This window comes from Malaya genurostris, chromosome 2 (genome assembly GCF_030247185.1).
Source record: "Malaya genurostris strain Urasoe2022 chromosome 2, Malgen_1.1, whole genome shotgun sequence".
In the NCBI taxonomy this organism is placed as follows: Eukaryota; Metazoa; Arthropoda; class Insecta; order Diptera; family Culicidae; genus Malaya; species Malaya genurostris.
Genome location: NC_080571.1, coordinates 290,318,130 through 290,345,567, shown reverse-complemented (window position 1 = coordinate 290,345,567; position 27,438 = coordinate 290,318,130). Strand labels below are relative to the sequence as shown.

The 27,438-nt window shown below is 35.4% G+C and overlaps 1 protein-coding gene across 2 annotated transcripts; it reads left to right on the top strand.

The window, feature by feature from the left end:
* Window positions 1–6,436: 6,436 nt before the first annotated feature.
* Window positions 6,437–26,925, top strand: LOC131430537 (uncharacterized). Of its 2 annotated transcripts, none has more exons than XM_058595590.1 (8): window positions 6,437–6,739; window positions 7,516–7,695; window positions 14,540–14,737; window positions 14,801–14,896; window positions 17,772–17,870; window positions 17,931–18,062; window positions 18,127–18,418; window positions 18,476–26,925. In XM_058595590.1, the coding sequence occupies exons 2-8, from the start codon at window positions 7,573–7,575 to the stop codon at window positions 18,664–18,666; spliced, it is 1,131 nt and encodes a 376-aa protein (XP_058451573.1). In that variant the 5' UTR covers window positions 6,437–6,739; window positions 7,516–7,572; the 3' UTR covers window positions 18,667–26,925. The 2 variants fall into 2 exon arrangements, with proteins under 2 accessions (XP_058451573.1, XP_058451572.1); XM_058595589.1 differs by having other exon boundaries at window positions 6,437–6,959.
* Window positions 26,926–27,438: the final 513 nt, after the last annotated feature.

Genomic DNA, 27,438 nt, shown 5'->3' with positions numbered 1-27,438 from the left:
TTAGCTCTGCTTCTTATTCTTCCTTCCGAATCATCCTTCTCGTCGTTTTCGCCCTGTGAAATAAATACCAACGTATCGGCTACAGTGTAGCCATATTTACAGATTTTTTTAATAACTATGCTAGGACAAAAAATATTACATTTAAATTTTTAGACTTTAGGTTTTTGATTTGAAATAAACATAAAACATGTTTTGGTGAATGCATTTCTTTATTATATATTAATGCTTAAAAACAATTAATTGAGCTTTGAAGACAAAACACGAAATGTCTCATGTTGAACGAAAAATCGAATCCATTGTTGACGTACTACCGAATCTTTTGGAAACCGAAAAAAGTCAGGTTTGGATAGAAATGCTTAATGCGACCACAGCACAGACTAACAGACAGGACACTCAAATTAGATTCTTCAATCATTTTAACGGTCATTTCGAATATTCCTTTATTTTGGACAGTACTCACATGTGTCATGATGGCGCCACGTTACCCTATCAAAAACATCCTTGCTGTCATCTAGACTATGTTTATTTTTTTTTTCATTTACCAACAGAGTTGCCATTCATACAGGATTACCTGTAATGTATTGATTTGTATACGTCCATGCGAATTTCATGCAGGATACAGATGTAATACATATTGCCAAAACTATATACATAATTGTGACTACTTCTCATCCTCCAACGCAATACAAAATCGAACCCGTTTTGTTACAATATTTACTTGCTTCTGGTCTGCCGCTACTTAATTTCGTGTGAAAACTACTAACACAATAAAAAATAGTCTAGATGAACAACGTTGAGTCAAATAAATGGTTACCTTCCAACATCGCGAAAAAGTTGAATATATTATCAACGTAATCCAATAATTTATTGTGACGATTCATTTTCAAATATTTTGATGCAATCAGGCATCCCTGCAAGCAGCTGATCGGTGTTGACAAACGAGGGGAAACCAACTAGTAAAAAAACTTTTACATAACACAAGGGGTGTACAGATAGTAAATAGATCGCGCAGTACAATATAGGTGGAACTAGTGCATCACGAAAAATTTTTATTATAAGAATTTACTAATACTGTCATGTCTGTTAGTCTGTGACCACAGTGTGGAACACAACAGTTCATTCTTCTCGTAAAACTAAACACACTGACACTTTAACTCACTAAAAAGAAAAACGGCTTGATGCCTATTTTAATTACACAGTCCTGCCACTATAAACATTTATTACCAATGAGATTGAAAAAAAGTGAAACATTCTCTGAAAATTTTCATTTTCATTGGTGATTATACATTAAAAAATTAAAAATAAAAAAAAATTATACATTTTAATAAATTTGTTTTCTGATTTTCTTTCTACTTGGCATCATTGCTCGCGTACCCTGCAAAAGTTTTTTTTATTTCACAATGTTCAGGTTGCAACATCAAAATCAGCCAATCAGAAACTGGTCCATTTTGGAACAAAAGCAGCCCCCCCAGATGTCAGGTCTTGTCTTAGGGCGCAACCAATCTCAAAGCTATTCAAAACGATATCATTTTTAGGTTCACACATGGATGCATATAAATAATAAAATATGGTGGATGTACTGAAGTGAAACCTTGATTCTAGTTTAAAACCTTAGAATGTTTGAGAGTGATAAAATTACAAATTGATTATATTCATTTATTCTAGACAAGACTAAAGCAAATAAATTTGCACTTCTAATTGATGAGTACGAAAAGTAGAGAAATTTTATAACTTTCGTAAATTGGTAGCTTCCTCCTACATTCCGGGGGATAAGAAATCACTAACAAATTTACAGATCAAGATGTTTCGTTTCCAACGTAGTGTTTAGTTTCCGGGTAAGGGTTTTCACTTCAATTTTTTTCTTTTTATTTCGTTTTGAGATTTTTAGACCTAGTAGAAATTTTATCCAACATGCACCATGGCTTTCCGCAAAAAACTGACTTCTTGGACTTTTAGAAAAATCTCGAATTGACCTGTTTGGATGATGCTTGAGCAATACCTTCTTGACCCTTTTACTATCCGTTGAGCCATTTTCACATTTCCCTTCCTTCCTTCCTTCGAGCACTTAGATGCTGCTTGAAGCTTTTTATCAAACGAGATGCAGTTGTATTTGCAATTCTTTGATTTTCAGTGATTTATCGGATTTTTATTGAAAACAAACAATATTTTTTCACGGATGATTCCTTGTTTCGATGGCATGACTGGAACTACTATATGAACAACTATAAAAATTGACAGATGTAAATAATACACTTAATCACTTGTGCAGTTTAAAAGTTACAGAAGATTTTCAATGTATCATATTTTTCAAATACACTCTCTAATTTCAAGTTTAATTTCATTTAGGTGAAGCTATATTAAATTCTATGGATATTACCATTGAAATTCTTCTACAAATCCAGTATTTCAAAACCGATTTTAAAATTTTTTGTGACATTGTAAATGTTTTTAAATTGTTTTTTGAATAATGTTAAATGTTTTCCTAACCAGTTGAAAAAATTCACAAATGTGCTGAAAAGATATATGTTCAAGACATCGTAAACCGTTTATCAAAAAGTCTAACCAGAATTAGTACAGAAATTCCGAAACGAAAATTCGGCCAACTAGCCCCGGTCTCCCCTATATATTACCACTTGAACCACTTGTTTGTGTAACTCCAGCACACAGACTTATCAAAATCATATCTACAGTGTGTACCACAAATATAGAGCCCACTCTAAGTATAATGAATATACTGCATTGTAGTTCAATTTAACTAGTTCGATAAATTATAAAACGTAAAGCATTTCCGATTGAAAACATGTTTTTCCTGAGTAACTTGGCAAATCAATTGTGAAACTCATGCACCCATCACATCACAAACGAACGTCTGAAAGCAAAAATCGGATAAGTGCCACGCAGAAAAATGGAGCTTGTTTGAAAGAACAAACCAGTTAGTAGATTTTTAAATTTGATTTTTGATAATTTCTATCTAGAATATGATTGTTTCAAACCAATTTCCCCCTCCAACATCAACAATGATCAATGTTTGACGTGAATCAACATTTTAGTCTAAATCAACGAAAACAAATTGCTGTTCCAGCTGATTTTATTGTTGAAAAAAACTACCAATTTTTTGGTTATCAACAAAAGTTGAGTTGATTTTATTGGCAAAATCTTTGTTGAATAAATTCTAATTTATCTTTATGTTCATGAAAAATTTGATTCCTTTCATATATTTTGTTTGATGATACAACAGAGTTTATTGTTTAAATGAGCCGTGTCAGTCATATTTCTTTTAATCCAGAGAAACTTTTTCTACTGTGGAACAATAAAATAGTTTGTACGTGTTTTAAAAAGTGAAATTTCATCTGCTCATTTCATTTACGTGGAGCATTTCAACAATTTCTAGCGTAGGTATTGATAATCAATAATATTAGAAACCTCATAATATTACATAACACGTTTTCTTTACAAAAAAGAAAATGTTACAGAATATCTATATTTTAACCGATCTCCAAAGGCATCGCGCCATGATTGTGGTTTGGAAATATTTGTAATTTCATTAATGTAAGTAATTAGAATTGCTAAAATAAAATAAATCGACAAAAAAATAACCCTCGAAATTATTTTAAAAGAAATCATTTTACTCTTAACACCAAAAAAAAATAGGATTTTGAGAAACAAAACACGTAAGTAGAAATAATAATCATTTTAGTTTATATCTTTTCATTTATTTCAACTGCCAAGTTTATAAATTCAAATCACTTTAAAAATTACCTTCATCTAAAGTTAGTTCACTGTAAACTGATTTTGAAAGCTAAATTTACTATGACATTGTTTGTTAAGAAAGTGACAGGAATGCACAAGTCAAATATTTGTTGTTTTTAACAAAATATTTATTGAAATAAACTAATTCACTGAGACAAATCAAACATCTAGTTTTGTAGTTTCAAGCAACATTTTTTGCTATATCAAACCAAATTTTCTTTTGTCGCTATTTCAATAAAATAAATCGTTGCGAGAAACCAAAATTTAGTTACTTTTACAATATTTTTCTCTGCGTGTGGAACTTAGTTTGAAAAACCCGTTTAAGTATTTTTGAATGCAAAAATCTGATAAAAACATTGAGATTGCAAGAATAGTTTAATAAAAAATATGATTTTTTGAAAATGCTGGACCCTACGGGCTCCCTGGAGTAATTAATTGTTTCCAATTGATACAAAATGGCGGATTTTTTCATGAAAAATCGTAGTTTCCACTTTGAAAAACCACAAAAAATTAAAAAAATTAAAAAAAATCAAACAGAAACGTTGAGGTCTAGAAAAACTTCTACTCTAACTATGCTGCTTTGATTTGTTGACTTTTTATCAGTCTGCACTGAGATACAGTGGACACCGCAAATCATGATTTTTAAGAAGCGTTCTCAAAGAGATCACCGACTTATTTCTCAATATTTTGCCACGAAAAAATTACAAAATTTTGTTCGAATGTTGCATTTTAACATGCAAAACATTTGAATTTATTTCGTTGAACGATAATTTTGGAAAAAATCGCAAAAAATATGATATTTTTCATCGTTTAGACCCTACCCCTCCTTAACCGGTTCTTCCAAAAAAAAAGGTATTTATCCGGTTTTTGCATTCAAAGCTTTTACCAACTGTCGCTGTGGACGAAGCATGGTTTGCTTGTTTGTTAAGGGCAACTTGATCTAAGCTGCGTTCCCACAGCGGCAGTTTGTAAAAACTTTGAATGCAAAAACCAGATAAATACATCTGTTTTTTTTTGTTTGTTTTTTTTTTGTTTTCTAAACAATGAAAACAAAAACATAATTTTTGCGATTTTTTTTCCAGAATTATCGTTCAACAAAATAAATTCAAATCTTTTGCATGATAAAAAGCATCATTCGAACAACATTTTGTAATTTTTTCGTGGAAAAATATTGAAGAGGTGAAGAGGTATTTTTGAAGACGCTTCTTGAAAATCATGATTTGCGGTATCCACTGTATCTCAGTGCAGACTGATAAAAAGTCAACAAATCAAAGCAGCATAGTTAGAGTAGAAGTTTTTCTAGACCTCAACGTTTCTGTTTGATTTTTTTTGAATTTTTTAAATTTTTGGAGGTTGTTCAAAGTGGAAACTACGATTTTTCACAAAAAAATCCGTCATTTTGTATCTGTTAAACTTCCCCAAAGTAACAAACAACGAAAAGGAATACGTTGGGGTCTGGTTTTTATATGTAGAAAATGTGTGCAAAATTTGAAAAAAAAAATTGGTGCAGTAGTTTTTGAATGACGATGGACACGGACTTTCAAAACCTGCTTTTGAGGAAAACGCGTTTAAAGGTTTTTGTCTATAAAATCAATGGAAACAATTAATTACTCCAGGGAGCCCGTAGGGTCTAACATTTTAAAAAAAATCATATTTTTCTTTTATAATTTATTATACCGAAACATTTCAAGAATGTTTTGTCAAGTTTTGAAGTCAATTGAAGTAGAAATCTTGGGCCTGTGCGCCGAGTTCTTGCTTCTTCGTAGAATGAGATAGCCATAGATAAAAGTCCATAACTTCCAGAGATTTGTTCCAATAGGCTTGAAAATTTCACAGAAAATTCTTCAAATGTTTTACTATAAGAAAATATAAAGAAAATATTAAATGAGTTTCAAAAGTGTTAGACCCTACCCGCCCCTTAAGTTTTTGTCCGGTTTTTGCATTCAAAGTTATTTTGTCCGGTTCTTGCAGAAAATATGTTTTTAAACGATTCTTGCATTGCAAAATCCATGTCCGGTTTTTGCTCTCAATGTTTTTATCCGATTTTTGCATTCAAAAATACTTAAACGGGGTTTTCAAACTAAGTGGCACTTATCTGATTTTTGCTTTCAGTCGTTCATTTGTGATGGGTGCACGAGTTTCACAATTGATTTGCCAAGTTCCAAGGCAGAACTTAAATATATGTTGTACGACACTGAAAAATTGCACCTTTTCAGTAACATAACAGTTACCAGAATAGTTTCACAATCAGTATGAAAACACAGGACAGCAACTTAAAGTGCTACTTGGGGTGTCGAATATAACGTAACAAACACATAGTATGAAAGCCAGCACCAAACTCAATTTTATTAATTGCTGTACAGCTTGCTAGAAATGTACATAATGTTGTGAATTATTCCAGTATAGGAAATAATTTTTTTCTGAAAATAGTAAACGTGACTGTGGAAAGTTAATTTTCCAGACTGTGGCATCGGACCTAAAAGCCCCTCGATAGTGAAAATACTGATTTATCCACGGAATGCGCACAACGACCAACGTTTGACATGCATATTGTCGGTGGTTGGGGTGCTTTTATCCTGACGGTAACATTCCGCAACGGGTGTACTTTGGGTAGCATTTTCTCTCGTTCTTTCCCGCAGGAATCCTGTTGTTACAGGGGAGCGGTACGCGAAAAGCAGCACCAGCAGTCATCATTGTCAATGTGATAAGCGAACGCGACAGAAGCGAAAGTACCTTCAGTTTTTGATCATGTTCTAGCTGAGAAGTTTTGTGCGTGCGTGCGTGCGAGTACGATAAATTCCTGCAGGATTAAACCGACGAGTATACGCGATTCCCGCATATCAGCTATTAGTAGCGTGCAAGGCTCGCCGTACCGCGTGTGTTTGCTGGAAACTGGAATTGAATAATTCAGCAGTGGAGAACGATTTCTCTGAAAGCAGTCCTCTCGATGGAAAATTGATGAAAACCTTAAGTGGTGGAAAAATTATAGGTCACTCACATTCTCACGTTTCGTATAGTCTCACCCTTTCTGACATTAGTCTGGATGCTCTAGTTCGATGTAGCCCCTTCTCATTCGAACCACCCAGAGCAAGGATATTCCAAACGAATCTTACTGTGTTCCTTCCGTACGATATCGATTATTTCACTCGTAATAATCGTGGCGAGCGTTTTTAGCGTGCTTTAATACTTGCCAGCAGCATGTGATCAGTGTAAGTTTAATCTTTTCGATCGGACACTGAACAGTTTGATCGAAAAAGGTGTTAATCTGAAAGGCCAGTGTGCTCGAAGGAAAATTGTCGTTTTCGCAGTGCTACAGACTAACACATGCATACACTCGCGCCAGTGTGGAGCTTTTTTGTTATGTAAAACCTAAAACCACCCCTCGAGCTGTACTGTCTTCTCATAACCTCATTTCTGCGTGTGTTCCATTCCGATGTTTTCCTACTGACAATCACTCTCTCGCTCGCTCCCGAACTTCCTTTCACATGTCACATGCTTACGCTATTCTATCCTCATCCGGTGTATCCATTTTTATTGACATTGGCCGGACAAATACGTTTGTTATTAAAGTTTGATAGCTATCTACATTTTATCATACAAGAATCACTAACAGCGAAGCAATGTCCCACGAGCTGTAGTCGCCAATCCTTCTTTGTATTGAACTAAGGCAAGAAAGACATGACACGTTATGAATGAACTCTATGCCAGTGCTCGGCCCTATCGCGCCTAATGTACCGTTTGCGCTTTGTTCTTCTCCCCAAATAGTTTCGGAAACCGGACCAGTTTTATACACGGTGATGGGGGTGTGCCCCCTGACGGGAGATGCAACCACCCCAACGTTACATACCGTCAGTTTCTGATTTATATGGTACAGACGAAATAGAGTTCCTACTGGACGAAATACGGGATCTCGAGCCGGCCTGCTGTCAGCTAGAGGACATTCAAGTACGTACTCGGAACAGGTCATAGCGAATGGCCGCATGATGAATGAAGAAAGTTTATCCAGTATAATGGTGCATCGTAATTGTTTTCGGTCGACAATTATTTACGTGTGTAATCATCTGTGTTTGATCTATATCATACATAAAACATAGATCGATATGTTGCTCTGGCTCAGAATGCATGTGCGTTCGGATCGGTGTGAAATGTGAAGACTGGTGACAAAAAGTTTGACTGACGTATAGCATGCCGTGTAAATGGATCTTAAAATAGTGTAAGCACGGGAACTGTAAAGCCAATAAGCGACTTACAAAGTTTGAAAATCTGTTCGATCGAATTACATTGAGGGCCGTGAAGCTTTGAGTTTATAGAAGAATAGTTCAATGAAAGTAAAATGTTATGACGAAGTTTATCACGAAAGTCTTGGAATGTTGAACAATGAGGATGTAATCTAAAGAGCAAAGGAGTAAGTCTTATGAGAGCAGGAACTTTCGCGAAAACTTATCTTCACAACTTATGTTGGTGTCGAGAGCAAAAATGTCAAAATAATCAAGTTTAGGCTTCACATAACTATTTTGATAAAACGACAAGAGAAAAATTTGTTAGGTTCTATGAATATTGTTAATTGAAACTACAAAATGAGGTATTTGTTTTGTTAGAATAGGTTCTTTGAACAAATATTTTAATTAAACAAGGCTTGTGTTGTACATTCCTGTCAATATCGTCGACAAACAACTGTATCGTAAATGAAAACAAATCAGTTACAAACAAATTTTGAATTAGAAATTTCTTTGGATGTTCTTTGATTTCACTAAAACGATAGATTATGATAAGGCATAGTTGTATTGTGAAGATATAATTGTTTTTAATATTATGTTCTCAATTTTTAGTTTTTGAGATTATGTTTTCAATTATTTCAATGATTTTTCATTAGATATTCACCGTGTGTTATTATTTGTCCGGGGTTGATGGTTCAATGCAAAAGGCACCGGTCTTACAAGTCAGTTGTCGTATGCTCGAACCCCGACCTGGACGGATTCTTAGTGTCAGTAGGATTGTAGCACCGCTATGAATCGGCTGCGAAGTCTGTTGTAACATCATCACGAAATATCTCAAATCTACAAAAAATAGTTTCATCCAAACGGAATAGTATTATTTTTATCACGAAATATGGGACATATTTCTACTTTCAATAATTTAGTACTGGGTATAGAATGATCTATTAGCCTTTCTGACAGCTCATTTACAACCGCAAATACAAATGAGATTTTTTTTATTAGGAAACGCCAGCATTAAACACAATTTAGACGAATAATCAATTTCGGTCGACGTCAAGATTAATTTGATATATTTTTTAGCCGGATATTAGTCGCGTACCGGACGTTAAAATGTTTTTTTTAAACTAACAAATAGTTGTAATGTACAGTTGATTCTTCAACAATGAGCTATAAATAAAAATGCGGTGATCGGCACTCCAGTGCTCCATGATAGAAAACTACTAGACGAAAATAAACCTTCATTATTAAAGGAAAACCGACTATAGGTCCGAACAATGGCTCACTCCTTAATATATCTAGCACCACTACTGCTAGTGGTGGTAATATGATTGTGCTTTTCGCTTGGCACTACGCAGTAATTTTCTGACGAAATATTTCGGAGTAATATTTCGGTGGGCATTAGAAAAAATGAAAACGTGAGAAAATCTTCCACATCCTGCTTTCATTGTCGGGAAGTCATTATACCTTATGATAAAAAAAGAACCGGAATTTTAATTTTAAAATTCCCGCACTTGTCCAATCGGTAAACTTTTATTCTCTCAACGTTGGCAACACTTTTATACACATTCTGTCAAATTTTGACGCATATCGTACGATTAGTTTTTGTTTGGCGTCTATACAAAGAAGTTGAAAAATTTTCGTGTGGCGATTTTTATAATGGATGAAAATTTAGAACAACGGCTCGCCTTCGAAGCGCCATTCGGTCGATTGTTGTGCGGTTTCGACGTCATATTCATAGATCCACACCTCATAACCAGTTATGATGCATTCGATGAATGTGGGGTCACTATCTGCGTTGGAAATCATCCCTTTCGCCACATCAACACGACGCTGTTTTTGAATGAAGTTCAGCTTTTTTGGCACCAGCCGAGAAGCGACGCGTTTCAAACCCAAAACATCCGTTAAAATGTGTTCAGCTGATCCATAAGAGATGCCCAACAACACAGCAATCTCTCCAATCGGTACAGAACGATTTTGCAATACGATTTGTTTCGCCGATTCAATGTTTTCTTCAGTAACAGATGTTGTTGGGTGGCCAGGGATCTCATCATGATCTAAGCTTGTACGACCACCTTTTAAGCGTTTATACCACTCGTATGCATGTGTTTTTCCTAGACACGATTCACCAAAGGCCTTTTCTAACATTTTCAACGTTTCGGAACACTTAAATCCATTTTCAACCAAAATTTGATGCACACACGTTGTTCTAAATTTTCATCCATTATAAAAATCGCCGCACGAAAATTTTTCAACTGCTTTGTATAGACGCCAAACAAAAACTAATCGTACGATATGCGTCAAAATTTGACAGAATGTGTATAAAAGTGTTGCCAACGTTGAGAGAATAAAAGTTTACCGATTGAACAAGCGCGGGAATTTTAAAATGAAAATTCCGGTTCTTTTTTATCATAAGGTAAGTTATGTCGAAGAACTTCAACGACATGTCAACCAACATATTCAATCAATATTTTACAATTGAAATCTGGATCCCTAATTGAATGGTTTCAATAAAAACGCCAGTGATAATGACTTTTTCTTGATACTTATATAGAGTTATAATTACATTTATGAGATTATACCCTCAGCCTATAATATTCTACCGTTCCACGCATAATTGACCCATATATGTGGGAAATCCCATAAAATATGGAACAGTTGTGTGTAGAATGGTCGTGTTGTGAGCTTATCAAATAACCTAATAGCAACCTTCAAACGTGTCTAAGTCTTTCGAGTTTGATTCAGGCATCCTCGAGAAATTTTGACTCACTGAAAAACACAATGTTTTGTCGGTTAAGTTATATATAAGTTTGACATATTTTTCCAAACTTGATCAGAGACCACATTGCAAGCCTGAGTTCAAAATTCGTTGAGAAAAGTGCAGTTAGTCGAACCGAAAGTAACAGTCATTTGATCCGAAAGTAACAGTCATTTGATCTTCGAACCTGATCAATGGCTCAATAGTAGTTTTTAAAGGAGCATAAGCTTGTTAAAATTTGTTCTACCATCTCTGAGACAATTGAGCACTAATAACAATGCACTATGTCGGATACGTCACTTATACCATTATATCTCCGGACTAGAAGAGATAGCTATTTGATCTTCGAACTCGATCAACAATCCAATAGTAGCTTTTAAACGAGCCCAAGCTCGTTATAATCGGTTAAGCTATCTCTGAGAAAATTGAGCAGTAATAAACAACACGTTTTGTCGGTCACTTATACCGTTATATATACGGAACTGGGAGTAATAGCCATTGCACGCACATCCGGAATGAGAAATCAGAATCAATGGGCTCAAGTGGCACGTTTTCCTAGTTATTTGGAGATTTGTGCCTTGTCGTGGGTGTTCTTCATTTTCCTGATAGGAAGGGAAGGAAATAAGGTAATAGTGAAGTGGAAGAGAAAAAAAGGAAAACCCTGTTTTAAACCACCTAGTGGTGTAATGATGCCTTTCTCATGTATAATTCAAAATTTTCTTTTTAGATTTTTGATAACATACATAATGGAACAGTGCTTTACTCGCGTAGGTCATCCTTAAGAAAACGAAGTGGGTTCACTATTATATACACTTCCGGCACCGGAACCCGAAAACCGGTATAATCGAAGTCGGAATTCCGTATGCGACCGTGATACCTTTTATATGAATCTAAATTTGTGGAAATCGGTCAAACCATCGTTGAGAAAAGTGAGTGAGATCCATTTTGAAATATATGACTACTATTTCCGGTGCTTGCGGAACCGGAGACCGGGAACCAGGATAGCCGGAATCGGTTTGTTTAGTTGCCTACTAATAATGACTACCGATTTGTATAGTTTTGAGACCAGTTTAAAAAATTTTTAACGGTTTTTGTTTCGCCAGATTTATTGACGGTGTATAATATTTAAGGACTGTCCCAGAAAGTATGGACGCACTTTGATTTCGCTGTAAATAATTCACAAGTGTTAGACTTCTTGGCGACAAGTTTTGACACTTTTTTCCAATCTTTTTCGAACTGTTGAATGGTTTCGGCTGCCGAGACATGTTTCCTAAGATATGCCGGTCATACCCAAAATTCCTCAATTGGTCGAAGTTGTGGGCAATTTGGTGGATTCATGTCTTTTGGGACGAAAGTGACATTTTTGGTCGTATACCATTCTACCATTGATTTCGAGTAATGGCAAGAAGCAAAATCTGGCCAGAAGACAACAGGATCCTTGTGGCTTCGAATCATGGGTAGAAGTCGTTTTTGTAATCATTCCTTGATGTATATTTCGCTGTTCATTGAAGGATCCATACTTTCTGGGTGATGAAGGGTTTCAAAATCTTACCGGAGCTACAAATGCTTGCCAGACCATAGCTTTCTTACCAAATTTTTCGACTTCAATCGATGTCTCGGACTGGTTTAACACTTTCCCTTCTCGCACCGTATAATATTGTGGTCCCGGCAAGGATTTGTAATCTCGTTTCACGTAGGTTTCGTCGTCCATGATTATGCTGTTCAAATTTCTAGCAAGAATCGTATTGTACAGCTTTCGAACCCTCGGCCTGATCGATGCTTCTTTTTTTTCGTTTCGATTATAGAGGTTTTAACCTTAAGGTCATTCGCCTCTTCGGGCCAGAAAAACTTTCTGACCCTATGTGCGGGGTTGGGAATCGAACCCAGGCGGGCTGTGTGAAAGGCATCGACTTACCCATCACACTATACCCGTCCCCCTGATGCTTCTTGTTTCGGACTACGTTTGGTTGTTTCTGCTTCTTATAGGTTCGAAGATTCAAACGTTCTTTAGTACGAAGAACCCATTGCCCATTTTTTGGCCACATCCCGATCTGAATCCTCCTTCTTTTGCTCGAACGCCTTCAGTATACGTTTATCCAATTGAGGGTTAGCAGGGCCTTTTTTCGACCCGTTTTCGGTTTATCCTCAAAGGTGTTATCCTCACCGAACTTCCTGATTGAATTTCGCACTTTTTCACTTACTCCTTCCATTTTTGCTATCTTTCTCTGTGACAGTCCGCGTTCTGTGCACCATTTGTATACAATTTTTCAACGTTGTTCTGCTGAAAGTCCACGCATTTCGAAACAAACTAATGAAAACGAATAATCAACTGCAAAAGTGGTTAGAGAAGAGTGTAAACAATAGGACGCTGCCATAAAAATTGACAGATTCTGAGCCAATGCGAAATGGCAGCGGTTTTTGGTTGCGTCCATACTTTCTGGGACAGTCTTTAACTCGCACAATCCGAAGTGGACAAGACTTTTCGTAAGCTGCAACTGTGAGTTTGTTTCGTCGACAACATTTTCCAAATCAATTGGGGTTTCAATTGTTGGTTTGTACCCGTAAAATCTAGTCGGGTTCAATAATTTTCCAATGTAGAAGTTTCCCTTTTAGAAATATGGTTCTTAAACCAAAGCTATAGAAGCTTTACCTTCTTGCAGAAGTCTGGATAGATTCATAGTTGCTATAGGTTTATGTCAGAGATTGATTTGTACTACTCTAACCATTATCAATTAAAGTATCGTACACTCCATCTTCAGCACTTATCATACAACAACTAAATGAAACCAAATATGCTGGCTTAAATTCGCCTAGAGCGAACCATTTTTTTAAATTTAAATATAAATCCTACAAGTTGTGAAGAATGAAATCGTCAACTGTGCCAGAGCTTCGCTTAACACAGTAAGGGCAAATTCCAAGATATTCCGTTCATCCTGCAGTCATTCAGTCATCGGTACGGAAACACACCTTGACTTGGAAGCTTTTTTTATGTGACCTTCTACGACATGGAACAGGGCACAAGTGGATCTATTCTTGGTTGAGAATAATTCGGATTCTATACGACTTACCTGTCTGGTGGACTTATACCACCGGGACAGGTGGACCGTAGCATTATTCTTAGACACACACAGGGATATTTTCCGATCTCGTCGAGCTGAGTCGGATGGTATATATAGAAAAAGGCAAAAAGAATTCTGTGTTGACTTTCAATTGCTTCATAAATTCATAAATTTCACTTCGTTGCTTTTGCCGAACATTAAGTAAAGGTTATATCGATCAGACAGCAAACTTTTTTCTGGCGGTTTTGAGAATAACTGCCATTTGTAAAATTTGAGAATACCGAGACTCAGCAATTTTATGTTCAGCCGAGATGATATTTGGCATTTATTTGTGCGAAGTTCAGCGAAAAGTGTTTGTATCTAAAACGGTCAATTGATCCATCCTGTATTCTATTTTGTTCTTGGTCGAAATGGAATTATTTCGACATGCTGCCTCACAAGGGCTGTGATACCTGGTCTTTTTATTAAGATTACTATCAGTTTCACATAGATAAGATTGTTTTGAACGATTAATTTTATAAACAATCATTATCAACTGTTTTTTTCGGTTGTTTTCATTATTTTTTATTTCTTTTTTTCATTGTATACAATAATATCTATTTAGTGATTCGGTAGAAAGAAATCGTTTTTTTTTTGCGTCGGATATTATGTACACACTAGTGACCGAAAACAACTGATTCATTATTAACTGGACAAAGTTCGATTAAAAATGATCAACCAAACATATTGAACTAAATTTCTCTGCAACTATTCGACAGGATTTTGAGATAGCTGGCAGCAGAGCGGGAGAGCTATCGATCTCACTCGAATCGCCTCTTGGCACCTGTACGTCCTGGGACTCGCACGCACATTACCGTCAAAGGATAGGGAACACACCGTTACCGTGGGGCGTTGCACTGCACTGCGACGCCTCACATCTGACCAGTCCCACTGGGATCGTGAGGATACTACTGGTGGTAAGCAAGGATAAGGTACCGTGTCAGATCGTGTGCTATGTCAATTCAAAACTCTAATTTCAGATATCATCGGCAGCATGCCTCGCCTGTGAATGCTCGGCTGGTACCGTGCAGGTCGGATTGTTTTTACTGCCATTGATTGGACGACTAAGGTTGATGGTAAGTACCTTGATCCAACGAGTACGTTTGTGACGAACAGGAACATAACTGTTGATATTACATACAAAAACCTTGCAATGCCGTCTAATCAAAGCCATCTCCAAGAATGGTTTCAAAGTCGGTTTTCACAGTAAAATAGGCATCTTCTCAAGCAATGGTCATATAAAACTTTTGCGTGAGCTATGGTCATATAAACGGTTGTTGAAATGGAGATTTCAAGCAATGTCTCCATACTGAGCCACTGAAGCATGCTTCTGCTTGGCTGGTAAAAGGTGTATTTAAATTCATACAGTAGTACCTGCTAGCAGAACGCAAGTTACAGTCGAAACCAGTAAAATTAAAGCTAATCTAACATTAAGTCATTCCAAATGAAGTTTTCCGTCATTTGACAGATTAGGATTGTTTCAGATTGTTTTCTGTGCAAATCGATGATTCAATTTCGACCATGTATTGAACTTTCAGTTCAATCTAAATAAGCTGAATTATCGAGTCGATTAATTGTGGTCAACTGATCGTACCATAATTTAATTCCGGAACTCAATTTCAGAATTTACTTTCTGAATTCAGTTTCAGAGTTTAATTCTTAATTTTAGTTTCAGAGTTCATTTCCAAAACTCAGAACCTACATGCAGATTTTGGAACTCATTTAAGTTTCTTGATTAAGGTTCGGAACTCATTTTGGAATTAAATTCGAAACCTGGATTCAGAAATTGAGTTCGATTCCAGAATTCTAGAGCTAAATTCATGAACTGAATTTTTGATCTGGATTTTGAACCTGTATTTTGCAGAAGAACTCGGAGCCACTCCCAGGTTCCAAATTTCATTCTTAAATTTAGTTCCAGTTCCTGAATGTTCATAATTCGGGTTCAATTTATTCGTATTCACGTCCTCCAGTTATATCATTGACATTACCCATCTGCCTTTTTATTTGTTCGGAAGATTTCCCGGGAAAGAGTTCTGGTGGATGGCCCGTGGCTAATAATTTATCTATTTTATTACAGGATTTCGTCGGTATCCTTTATCTTGGGGGAGAAGCACTCTCATTATAATCCAATGTAGCAATGAAATTTAAAAATTTACTGGTTCTTAGTCGATGTTGCTTTCGTTATTGTTGTAAGCATCGTTTTGATGTTCTTCTCTCTTGTTTTCCAGTGTTGAATTCTTTGTTCGATGTAGCAGACGTCAGTGTTGGGAAAATCATGGTTCATTTCATTATCACTCGTGAAAAGATCAGTTCAAGAGATTTTCTATAAAAAACAACTCAGTGGCTGGAAAAATTCACTTCCGTGATTTTAATTCATGAAACAAGCATTCACAAAATTTTGTACCTTGATGACGAATTTTCACCCACAGAAATATCGCTAAAGAGATAATCGAAAAGGAGAAGTGTTTCCGATGATATTTAGATGCTGAATTTCCTCTACGCTTCAGTTCGACGCCGAAATGCTTCGTGCGAGATTTATTTATTATATTTTCATCAATAAAAAAATCTCTGCTGAATAAATTCACAATTAAGCCGCTACTGAGAAATAAGAAATAAATTACATTTTCGATGCACGTAAGGTGGTTAATATGAACAAACATATTTTTGTCACATTCGAAACAGTGATTATAGCGACGAAATGCTGTTTTTATTCCATCTGGCTGATAACACGGAACTATTTTGAATAAACCCAATAAAACGTTATTTAGCTTGAATTAAATTCATAGAAGTAACAGGAGCGCAGCATCGTCAGCAAGTCTCGAAGTTTGAATTGACATAGCAGTAGTCTGCGCTCCTGTTACTTCTGCGTGCGTTATTCAAGCTAAACTGGAGCTGTCAGCTGCATAACATGATTTGTGAATGTTTTTATTATCATTATAACTATTATTAATCACAGCACTTTTATTAATGATATTACCCTACACACACTGAATATTTTCAGAAATGTTAAGTTTTTGTTCATCGGTGAATTTATTCAACATGTATTTTGCAAACGACTTTTTTCTTTAAATTTGCTAGTGATTTTTTGCAATGTGAAATCAGTTTCGGTAAGAAACGCATTGTTAAAAAATTAATATTGAAGTTTTCTGCAGTCAGTTTTCTGCATTCAGTTTTCTGATCGATGATTTTTTGTCTTAAAATTTTAGTCGCGATTTTCTAAATTTTGATTTTTTCCCAACACTAGTTGACGTTACTTGTCGTATACTGGCCACAGAAGAAGTTTTAGGTGTTGATACTGTTTTTTTTTGTAATTTATGTTTTATAAGTTTTGAAGTATTGAATTCACGTTTTATTTGTGAAAATTTTAAACCATTCACTAAGTAACTCGGAAAGTGTAAAAAACTGTACTGAGGTTGCTTGAGACTGTTATAGGTGGTGTTCCAATGATCTTGGCAGGAGATGCTTCCTTCTTCAGTTTTCCATAAAGTTTACCATAGTGGAGAGTTTTCTAACATTACTGACATGCGATCAGCTAATTGTCGTATATGACGAGTGATTTACATGGATACTTTGTGTGTGACAGAGGAAGGAACCGGTTCATTCAAGAGCATGTGCCAAACTCGCACACCACTCAGGATACCGGGAAAAAAATCTTTCACATTGCTCTTTCGATGGATAGATGCTTTTATTTGCAAAATTTTTTGATAATTTAGTAAAATCAGATTTTCGCAATGTGGAGTTACATTTACTAAAGTTCAGTTACTAAAACATAGATATACCTACAGCAATTTGATAATTTCATACCGTTTGATGAAATTTGTTGTACTGTTTACTTAAGTATTAGAATAATTCTTCGATAACATGAATATGTCTTAGTTTAGCTCATAATGTAATTCCAAACTATTAAACTTTCGGATACGACAGCTAACTGAAATTTGCCTTTCCTTTCAGGTATTTTGCGCTCTGTTTTCGTTGTTGATAACTTGTTTGATGTTATTCCTGGATATATCACATATAGCATTGATGTTTCCTTTCAACTGGGGAAAATTGGTAAGTAATTGGTTGGTTTTCTGGAAACAGTGTTTATTATTGATTTTCTTTTTACCGCAGAATGCATGGATGTACCTGACAATCGGTTTATTATTCCTTGTTGGCTCATCGCTACTAATCCACATGGTGTTTTTCGCTGAGGAATTCATGTGGGTGCCAAAGCACACAAAAGACACACTGTTCATATCAGCAGTAAGCTATTGGTTTGCCCTTTGTTTGTATTTGTTGCTTATGTCGAGTGTTGTTTACTTCTCAGATACTTGGTTATGTATGTTCCATCGAAGCTGCGATCATAGCTGCTCTCACGAGATGTCCCTCCCAGTACCGACATGTGATTGACGATTACAGTGACATGTGCTTGGAAGAGCGTGAACTGAGTCCTATTTGTAGTCACGAGCTAACTAATAACGTAAATAACGCTACCACTGACATCAATAACGCAACTGCTGCTAGCGTCAACGAACTATCGAATCACCGAAATTATAACAACAAAGTCGATGCGGGTGATAGTACGATACCAACGTGCAATCAGAAACCTTATATACCAGGTGAGTATTGATCAGCCGTATACTTCACTACGATCTTGACATCCTGTTTTTTTTCAGTGAAACGTCCCGACCAATCATATAATCAACGCCCTACCTTAGGTAATATGCAAAAATCAAATCATCGTAATCGTCAGGGTTACCACTACCAACCAATAGCCTCAACGTCACGGCAAAGTCCCACATTCGTCCTGGATGACGAAGCCATTCCGGGGCCCTCAAATCGATCCCCTGACTATTCTAGCGCGTGATAATGGAGGCACTTGTCCACAGTTATGGATGTGTTTTATTTCTTATCGATAAATAAAACGTTCTTCAAAACTTACCTAGCTGTACTTTGAATATGCGATTTCAGTATAGTGTCGCAGGAAAATTCACAGAGCTAGATATATTTTTCGAAACTTGTCACATTTGTTGAAGTCTTCTAAAGAACGACAAACGAGACAGATTACCGTGCTGCGTATGTCCTCGCGTAGGTTTAATTTAGTTTAATTTACATGTTTATTTCCGCTAGGGACACGAAACAAAAAAGGTTCTAAAATTAAAATGAAGGAAAACCATAGCTTTGAACGAAGCGATCGGTATATAATGTATTGAACAAATCAAGTCCCTTTTGTACATACCAAAATTTTCTATTAGAATCATTAGCGTTCACAGAGAACGAACAAAAGTCGGTAGTAAAGCCGAGGTAGGAGAAGTAGGAGAATGAAACAATAAAAAGTATAAATTATATTAATTTAGCAAACCAAAAGATTTCGTCAAGTAATAAATTGATCATTCAAAAGTAATAAAAGTAAGCAAAAGTGTAACCAATTTTGGATAACCAGTTATTTAAAGTAAATTGTGAAGAAACATAGAAACGGTATAATTTCGTAAAGCATTTATATTATATAAACAGACTAGTAACAGGTTTTTAAAAATTATAACGATGTAGATACTATAGATAAGATCGATTTACGCCTGCAAAAATCATTGGCTAAGCGAAACATACAATAAAACGGCGTTTGCATGTTGGTAATTGTGAACGCAAAAAAAAAACGAAATCTGTCGGACATGACATAAGTTGAATAACTTTTTCGACTTCACTTAGCCTTTAAGATGCAAGAATGAATTTGATTTCATTTTTAATAATTTGGCTGAGTGAATTTCCTCAGTTGTACTATTTTGAATAATGCAATTTTTTCTTGTTGTTGATCTCAAACAATGTTATGACATGATTTTCCTTTTGACTGGCACAGTGGGTTAATAAGCTGCTATTCCTTTTTGTCACAAAAAAATAGTTCGACTAATGAAATTTGTCATGCTGGAATGAATTCATCAGAATTGTTAAAGATAAAATTCGACCGCGCTTCGAAAAAATAAACAAACTTCAGTTTATACGCTTAATAATGCACCAAAAAGAATCACCATTGAACTGGTCTGTTATGGTACTGAATGCGTGAAGATTAACACGAATCAAACGAACTTCGAAATTCAAAAAATAAGGAATATAAATCTATGAACCAGTATACAAAAGTTCAGAACTGGAGCTTAAATACGCGTTGGTTGCACACTAATGCAAGCATGATATTGATCAACTTTGTACTAGGCGTGTAGCAATTCCCAACCCCGCACAAAGGTCTAGAAAATTTTGCTGACTCGGAGGCGAATGACTAGAAGATTAAAGCCTATTGGAAATCTAACGCAAAACTTATTTAACCTTACGCGCCCTCTACGTTTCATTGTTAGGATGACGATTGAATTTTACATGGGTTCTTAAGAGGAACTCATATAGTTTCAATTATATTGTAGAATTTTAGGATCTGTTACAAGAACTGGATTTCATTTGGAAATGCAAGAAAATAATTTTCTTGTATTTCGTGTAATCTATTTTAATTTTATAAGTTCTCTATTGACTTTTATTGACATTACTCAAACACTCTATTGACATTACTCAAACACTCGTAACCCACTACATTTTGTCGAGCCGCATCTGTCCGGTAATCTGCCCGTTTTATTTTATTGGGATTAGGTAAAATGCATCGCTTGATTTTCCAACCCGTTCACTGAAATGTTTAGTAAAGGAAAATGACAAGTCATTGAATTTTTCAGTGACGTTTTGACAATTAAGAATTGAAGATCGTTCTGCAAAATTTCAGCTTGAACTGTTCGAGTTGGTTTCCATGTATCTGTAACCATACAGCTGACATTCATGAACCCGCGTCCAAACAACAAGCATGTCTATTAGCAGGGGGTGATTTACTCTAAGCTTTGTCTAATCCCGATTTCTAACAATAAAGGTTTAGCTGACGACACGACCAGGCACTCCGAAGAAAAATCAGCATTAAAACTGTTCGCTAACGATTCACCGCCAGTTACCATAAATCTAGCGACCCCTTGTAAATGATAAAAATAATCTTCTCGAGCAACACTGTTTAAGTTGCTATGGACTAGTTACCAAGGAACCCCAAAACAAATAAACATGTTTTGAAAGCGGTGGAATAGTTCTATTAGTATTAAACTTTGTCCAAATTAAGCAGAAATGCATTTAAATGGACTCGATTTTCGGAATTTAATCGAAACTATGGATGAAACCAACGAACGAGGACAATGATCTGCTTCCAGCGATTCATCCGTACACTTCAACTGCTAGCTTTTCTGGGCAGTAGGATTCGGTGTAATATGCCGGTGTCAAAATTGTTTTGTGTCGGTTGATTGCGCAGCAGTGGAAACAGTATTTCACTTTGTTGGCCACTATTCGAGGATTACTAGTGGAATTCCACGAAGAAATCATTTTACCGTACGTTATGCAGGTACCGCAGAGCACTAGCTTCGCTCAGCTCGTTGTCGGTCATTTCCATGTCTTCCTTCTCACACAACGGTTCCAAGTCAAGACCTGAATTTTGAACTTGGCTTTATAAAAGACATAACTCATACTCCTCAATTTTTACATTCCGCTCGAGTCAGGTAAATCCATGAAAATGTTCCGTAATATAATAACCGATCTGAAATTTATTTTGTTTACATTAATCTTGCCTTCGATATGCAGTAACCAAGGTTATGGTGACTGTGATTCAAAATCAATAAATATATCAACTTGTGCTGCCAGTTTAAAAAAATTCACTAGCGTTTTCGATTTGACATTTCCAGTTACTGAGGGGTAGTTAAATTTACGATACAGTTTTGATAGACGAGTGGCAGGTCGTGTCGTCGGTTTAGCAGCTTTGTGAACAGTTGGAAGGAATTGTGTGGTATGAGCTGGTTTAGAAAAGTCCAAAAAGGATGATCAGGTTTATGGTAGTTTAAATGGGATTGTAAAGGATTAGATGAGATGGTTTCAGATATATTAGTCTGAGGTTTTCCAGAGCTTAGAGTCTTCTCCATTCTTGTCGATTCTTGTAAGCTTGTAAAAATTCCCGGGCAAGCAAGAAAACTCAATTCAAACCATAATTTTCAATCCATTCTTTCTAATAATTCCATCGATCATTTCGAGCAATCCGGCTACCATTTATATGTCATATTTTCTCCAACTTATTTTGGCACAACATTTATGTTTTGTTTTGATTCCTCCGAGCACTCACGTCGTTTTTCTTTTTTAATTTTTGATTTTCAAACTGCTTGAAATTATGACAGCAACACTGGTAAAGTATAAATTCCAAGCAGTTACAATTTTCCAAAATCGCACTTATTCCACATTTCTCTTCATTATTCATCAAGACAGCTGTCGTTCTAACTCAATCCCAATTATTCCAATAATTGGCAGAATTATTCTAGCATCAAGTCTCGGAGTGTGGAATTTGCGTTTGTCAAATAATAATATAATTATGTTTTATGATCCCTTGCCATGCAAAACTGTGACCTATTTTTTAAATTTTGCATTGAGAATTGAATCGGATAATGTGGTGTTACCCGGAAGTTTTTCAATCAAGTGAGATAAGGCACAAATCACAGAAAACAGACATGTGGAATCGTATGTGAAATGAGTGTAACAATTTGAATGAACTGCTTGGCGAGCACTTGCAAGTGTCGCTGTGATCGCAACTATGTTAAATGCTGCAGTCCTATCACGATAAATTTTTGTTTTGGGGCAGGTTGGCAGTCTTTGCATTGCAACGGTCATATTTCACCAAAAAATCAAATTTATGAGTTTTTATAGAGTTTATTATGCACAATAAACAAAATAATAGTAACCAATAAAGCAATTGATGAAGAAAAGTCTCGAGTAAAGCTTACTACGATTGACGACATATTTTGCCATGTTATTTTTTGTATTACAGACGATAGAGCATGGAAACGAAAAATAATAAAAACTAGTCCAATTTGGTGAAATTTGTTTTCTATGTGCTCAAATACTTGAAGTCAGTAACCTAATGTCAAGACATCGGTACAGGTATCAATGTAAAACTGGAAAACAATGTTTACATGATTCACAGAATAAATTAACGACAGTGATAATACTCGTTTTCTTATGTCGCTTTTGCTTGACGCCAAACCTAACCAAGTTTCCATCCTAACTGCTGTCAAACCGTTTGTTTGAAGCCGGTTTCGAACCTGGTTTTTATATCGGGGTTGCTAGGTGCGAATCGAACACAGTTTCGTGAAAAGTGTTTGTTTGATGAAACTACCCTGGGTCAATTTCAGTGTTCTAAAGCGAAAACGACATTAGTATGCTAGATTATCTATGCTGATAGCATGCGAATAGAAGTGTGTTCTTGAAAGTAAGAAGAACTTTGGAGCTTCCTAAAAGCCTAAGCCCAACGTTATATAATTAGAAAGCTGTGCGGCATTGTTTCTAGATTGCTTTTCTAAAATGTAGGGATTTTTTTTAAATCAAACTGTTTGAGAACAACATGGTTCTACTTAAAGGATTCCTGTAGTATATCTGTATCTCATAGATTAGTAGTCAAAGGAAACGCTTCAATACTTCCTATTCAAGTAATATATGCCTCATCCGTCCCAGTGAAAACACTTTTATAAAATCATTATTAGTTTAGTTGGTATTTTTGTCGATATTCAAAATATTCCACCAGAACAAGCTAAAGTACGTAACTGAGTCAGTTTTAGAGTATTTTGTATGCCGTCCATATTGAGAGCGTTAAGCGTGAATGTAACAAACAGAAGAAAAGTAAATAATGAATTCAAAGCACAGACTAACAGACAGGACACTCAAATTAGATTCTTCAATCATTTTAACTGTCATTTCGAATATTCCTTTATTTGGGACAGTACTCACATGTGTCATGATGGCGCCACGTTACCCTATCAAAAACATCCTGTCTGTCATCTAGACTGTGTTTATTTTTTTCATTTACCAACGGAGTTGCCATTTATACAGAATTACCTGTAATGTATTGATATGTATTTGCATTTGTATGCGAATTTCATGCAGGATACAGATTTAATACATATTGCCAAAACTATATACAAAATTGTGCCTACCTCTCATCCTTCAACGCAATACAAAATCGAACCCGTTTAGTGGCAATATTTACTTGCTTCTGATCTGCCGCCACTTAATTTCGGGTGAAAATTACCAACACAATAAAAAATAGTCTAGATGAACAATGTTGAGAAAAATAAATGGTTACCTTCCAACATCGCTAAAAAGTTTAATATATTATTAACGTAATATAATAATTTACTGTGACGATTCATTTCCAAATATTATGATGCAATCAGGCATCCCTGCAAGCAGCTGATCGGTGTTGACAAACGAGGGGGAACCAACTAGTAAATTAACTTTTACATAACACAAGGGGTGTACCGATAGTAAATAGTTCGCGCAGTATAATATAGGTGGAACTAGTGCATCACGAAAAATTATTTTTTATAAGAATTTACTCATACTGTCATGTCTGTTAGTCTGTGTTCAAAGTTCGGAACAGACGATTCGTCTGATCTGCCCACTGCTTATCCCATCATACAAAGTTTAATTGGGAAATGGAGCACATCGATTGGTTGGACAATAAATAGGCTTCGTACTGTTCTTGATATCTTAAATTTGTGTAATACTGATTTAATTTTGAAAATGTCGACATAAATGACAATAAATAGATTGCAGAAAATGGAAAATGCTGCCATGCTTAACAAGCCCACTGTGCTGTTTTGGTTCGAAGAAAGCATGTGAATGCACATACCTAAAGACTCGATATATGACATTTATCTAGAAGAAAAACAAAATACTTTTTAGTTACTCCATTTCATAAACAACCAAATAGTATTAAGAAGATCCCGAACGAGTGTTTCTACCTATTCAAACGGATAGTATTACTTTTACAAGTTATATTTTTCCTAATTGTATTAACTCTTTGCTAACAATCCCTTACATGGATCCATGTTTAATATCACTGGCTTTGCAACAGTTGAAAATGCGAAGTTTACTAACTACTGAGATGGGTTTCGCATGCTTTTTTATTGTCTTGGGTGCAAAATGCTAATCGATACAACCATTCCTCAGGAACAGTTCGATCACAACATCATACGATTTTACAATCAAATGCACTAAATCCATTTCAACTAGACAGCAAAGTAAATGTCTTGAAAGTGGCGGTTAACACCGTGCGGGAACTGCCTTCAAAACGCACAATGGCTTATTTTATGATCTGTAAATTATGAAGAACCTTGACCTAAAATGGCACTGTTGCGGTAATCTGATAGTTACTGCACAATCCATCTATTGTTAGTAAATTTTGCAAGTGAAGTTAGGTACCATTTAAGAATATCATTTTCCGACATGCGGAATATATTTTCATTGTTTCTTGAGGTCAGTGCATTTTCCCTTTGCCGCAAACAGAAATATTTAAAAAAAAGAAGGCTTTAACACGAAAGTGACGAATGATTAGTAAATTAGAAGTATAATGGTACATTCTAGCATACAAAATGCCGTTCGTTTCGTCGAAGAAAACATTAACAGAACGGTAAATTAGTTTTGGCGAGCACCTACTCTATGGATGTAAATATAGGTTTTAGATAGATTTGAAGAAGGTTGTAGAAGAATTTATATGACTTCAAGAAAAAAAATAACATACCAATAAATAGAAAGAACTACTGCCAAAGAATTATCCTGAAACGATAGTCGTCTTTAGTGATAGTAATGAAAATTGTAAGCAACAACCAACAAAACAAACATGATTTTATCAAAAACTCAACTGTAGCATTTACTAGTATTAATACTAAACCTTGATTTATTCTATGTTATGTCTAGACATTATTTTATATTCGCTGACGAAAATCCCAAATCGTAACGCAAATCCAATTTGCTTTTGGCACTGGCACAAACTTCTTCAAAATATTTTGATATAGTTTTGCATCAAATAAATTTGCGTAAGAGAACAACGGAAAGACAAACATTGAATTATCGTTTCACAAAGAAGAAAGAAGAAAAAACGAATATTTAATGAGAATCTAAGCAGACCTAAAATCCATTTTATATACCATGATTTTACAGGGTACTGAAAAAATTCCGTTTCAAATGTGATTTGAACATTTATACTACTGTAAGTAAATAAAACCGAAAATCATTAGAAATCGATCATATTTACGGTTGATAGGAAAAACACACGCGTTATTTATTCGAACTATAGTGATGGACGAATAGTAAAGCGACAATTTGAAAACAGGAAACCAGTTCAATATTTAAACATTATAAGGTTTTGACAAACGGTGTAGATAGAATTGTTATATATGAAATGAAGACAGTATCGTACTTGAATAAACAATACGAACGACGACATTGACGAACGATAAGTGTTTGTTGCAAAATCAAAAACCTAATTGTATAAAAGAGGGTCATTTCATGCAAGCTTGTGATGGAAACAAACAAATGAATACGATTTTAGTAAGAACAAGGTTGGCATCGATACACTGCAATTGTTTCAGCATTATAATGAAAATAGGCTTTCTTTTCCCCTTGTCCATTCCATTCCGAACTGTCGATATTCCCTAGAAAGTGCAAGTGCTATCAAATCTGTACAGTTCTTTTCTCCCATTGTTAATAGATTCCATCTGATACTTTCAAAAAAAAAAGTAATAATAGTGTAAAGTGCCTGATTTAGACAATATTGTCGCTCCAAAGCCCTGAAATTTATTCTGCTACTTTCCAATTTGCACAGTATTCAAACACAAATGATCTCCATATAAGTCTATAGTACTCACTCGATAGGCACAAGCTTTCTAGGTAATATTTTATCATTTGATAATTTAAAATATAATATAGCAGATTTTCCTTCCTTCACAATCAATCTTATAAAGCATCACACCCCAAATGAATAACTTTATCACTTGCTCCATTAGATATCACTTACATAGGAAGATGATCACACCATTTGGCTCACGTGTTAAATAACCGGAATCGAAATCGAAATCGAAATTTTGAACGGAACAAAGTTCACGGTAGTGTGTAAACGGAGGTGTTAACAAAAACAAACGTATAGCAGAAATATTTTAACTTAAAAGAGCAAACAAACGAAACAAAATCATTGTAAAAATAGACAATTCAACATTCCCAAAATAAATGTTGTTTCATTTAATAATTGTTCGAACTGAGTAGAAAGTAGAGAAAAAAAAATCGGGATTCGGAATGACAGCATCGTGCTTCACATATTCTTGATATCTGATCTTAGATATAACAGCCGGAATCTCGGAACCTGGAATCTCGTTGATTGAAGTATTGGTCAGTGGGATCTCTCAGATCACAAAATTACCATATTGCAATTGTCGTTTCACGCCCTGGATGTTTAACAATATGTTGTTGATTTACCTAACCATTCAGGTAAACGAAATTACTGTTTCCGAATGCTGTCAGTTGGCTGAGAACGCAAACGGATAAAAAAGTCCTCTTTATTTCACGAGAAACGTTTAATGTTGAAAATTTTGAATGTCAATTGAACGTCATTCATGTCATTTACGTAGTTGCCGTTTAATCAGTCACGTACCCACGGGTCCTGGCTCCTCCCGAAATAAAAAAAAACATATGTTTAATTACTTAGAAGGTCTCAGATATATGTTACAGAAATAACAAGACAGTAAACGTAAAGAAATGTAAT

Coding starts and splice junctions, on each gene's coding strand:
- LOC131430537 (XM_058595590.1), top strand. CDS start 7,573: ATGCAACCACCCCAACGTTACATACCGTCAGTTTCTGATTTATATGGT. Junction 14,738..14,800: donor TCGTGAGGATACTACTGGTG/GTAAGCAAGGAT, acceptor CTCTAATTTCAG/ATATCATCGGCAGCATGCCT. Junction 18,063..18,126: donor ACACACTGTTCATATCAGCA/GTAAGCTATTGG, acceptor TTTACTTCTCAG/ATACTTGGTTATGTATGTTC.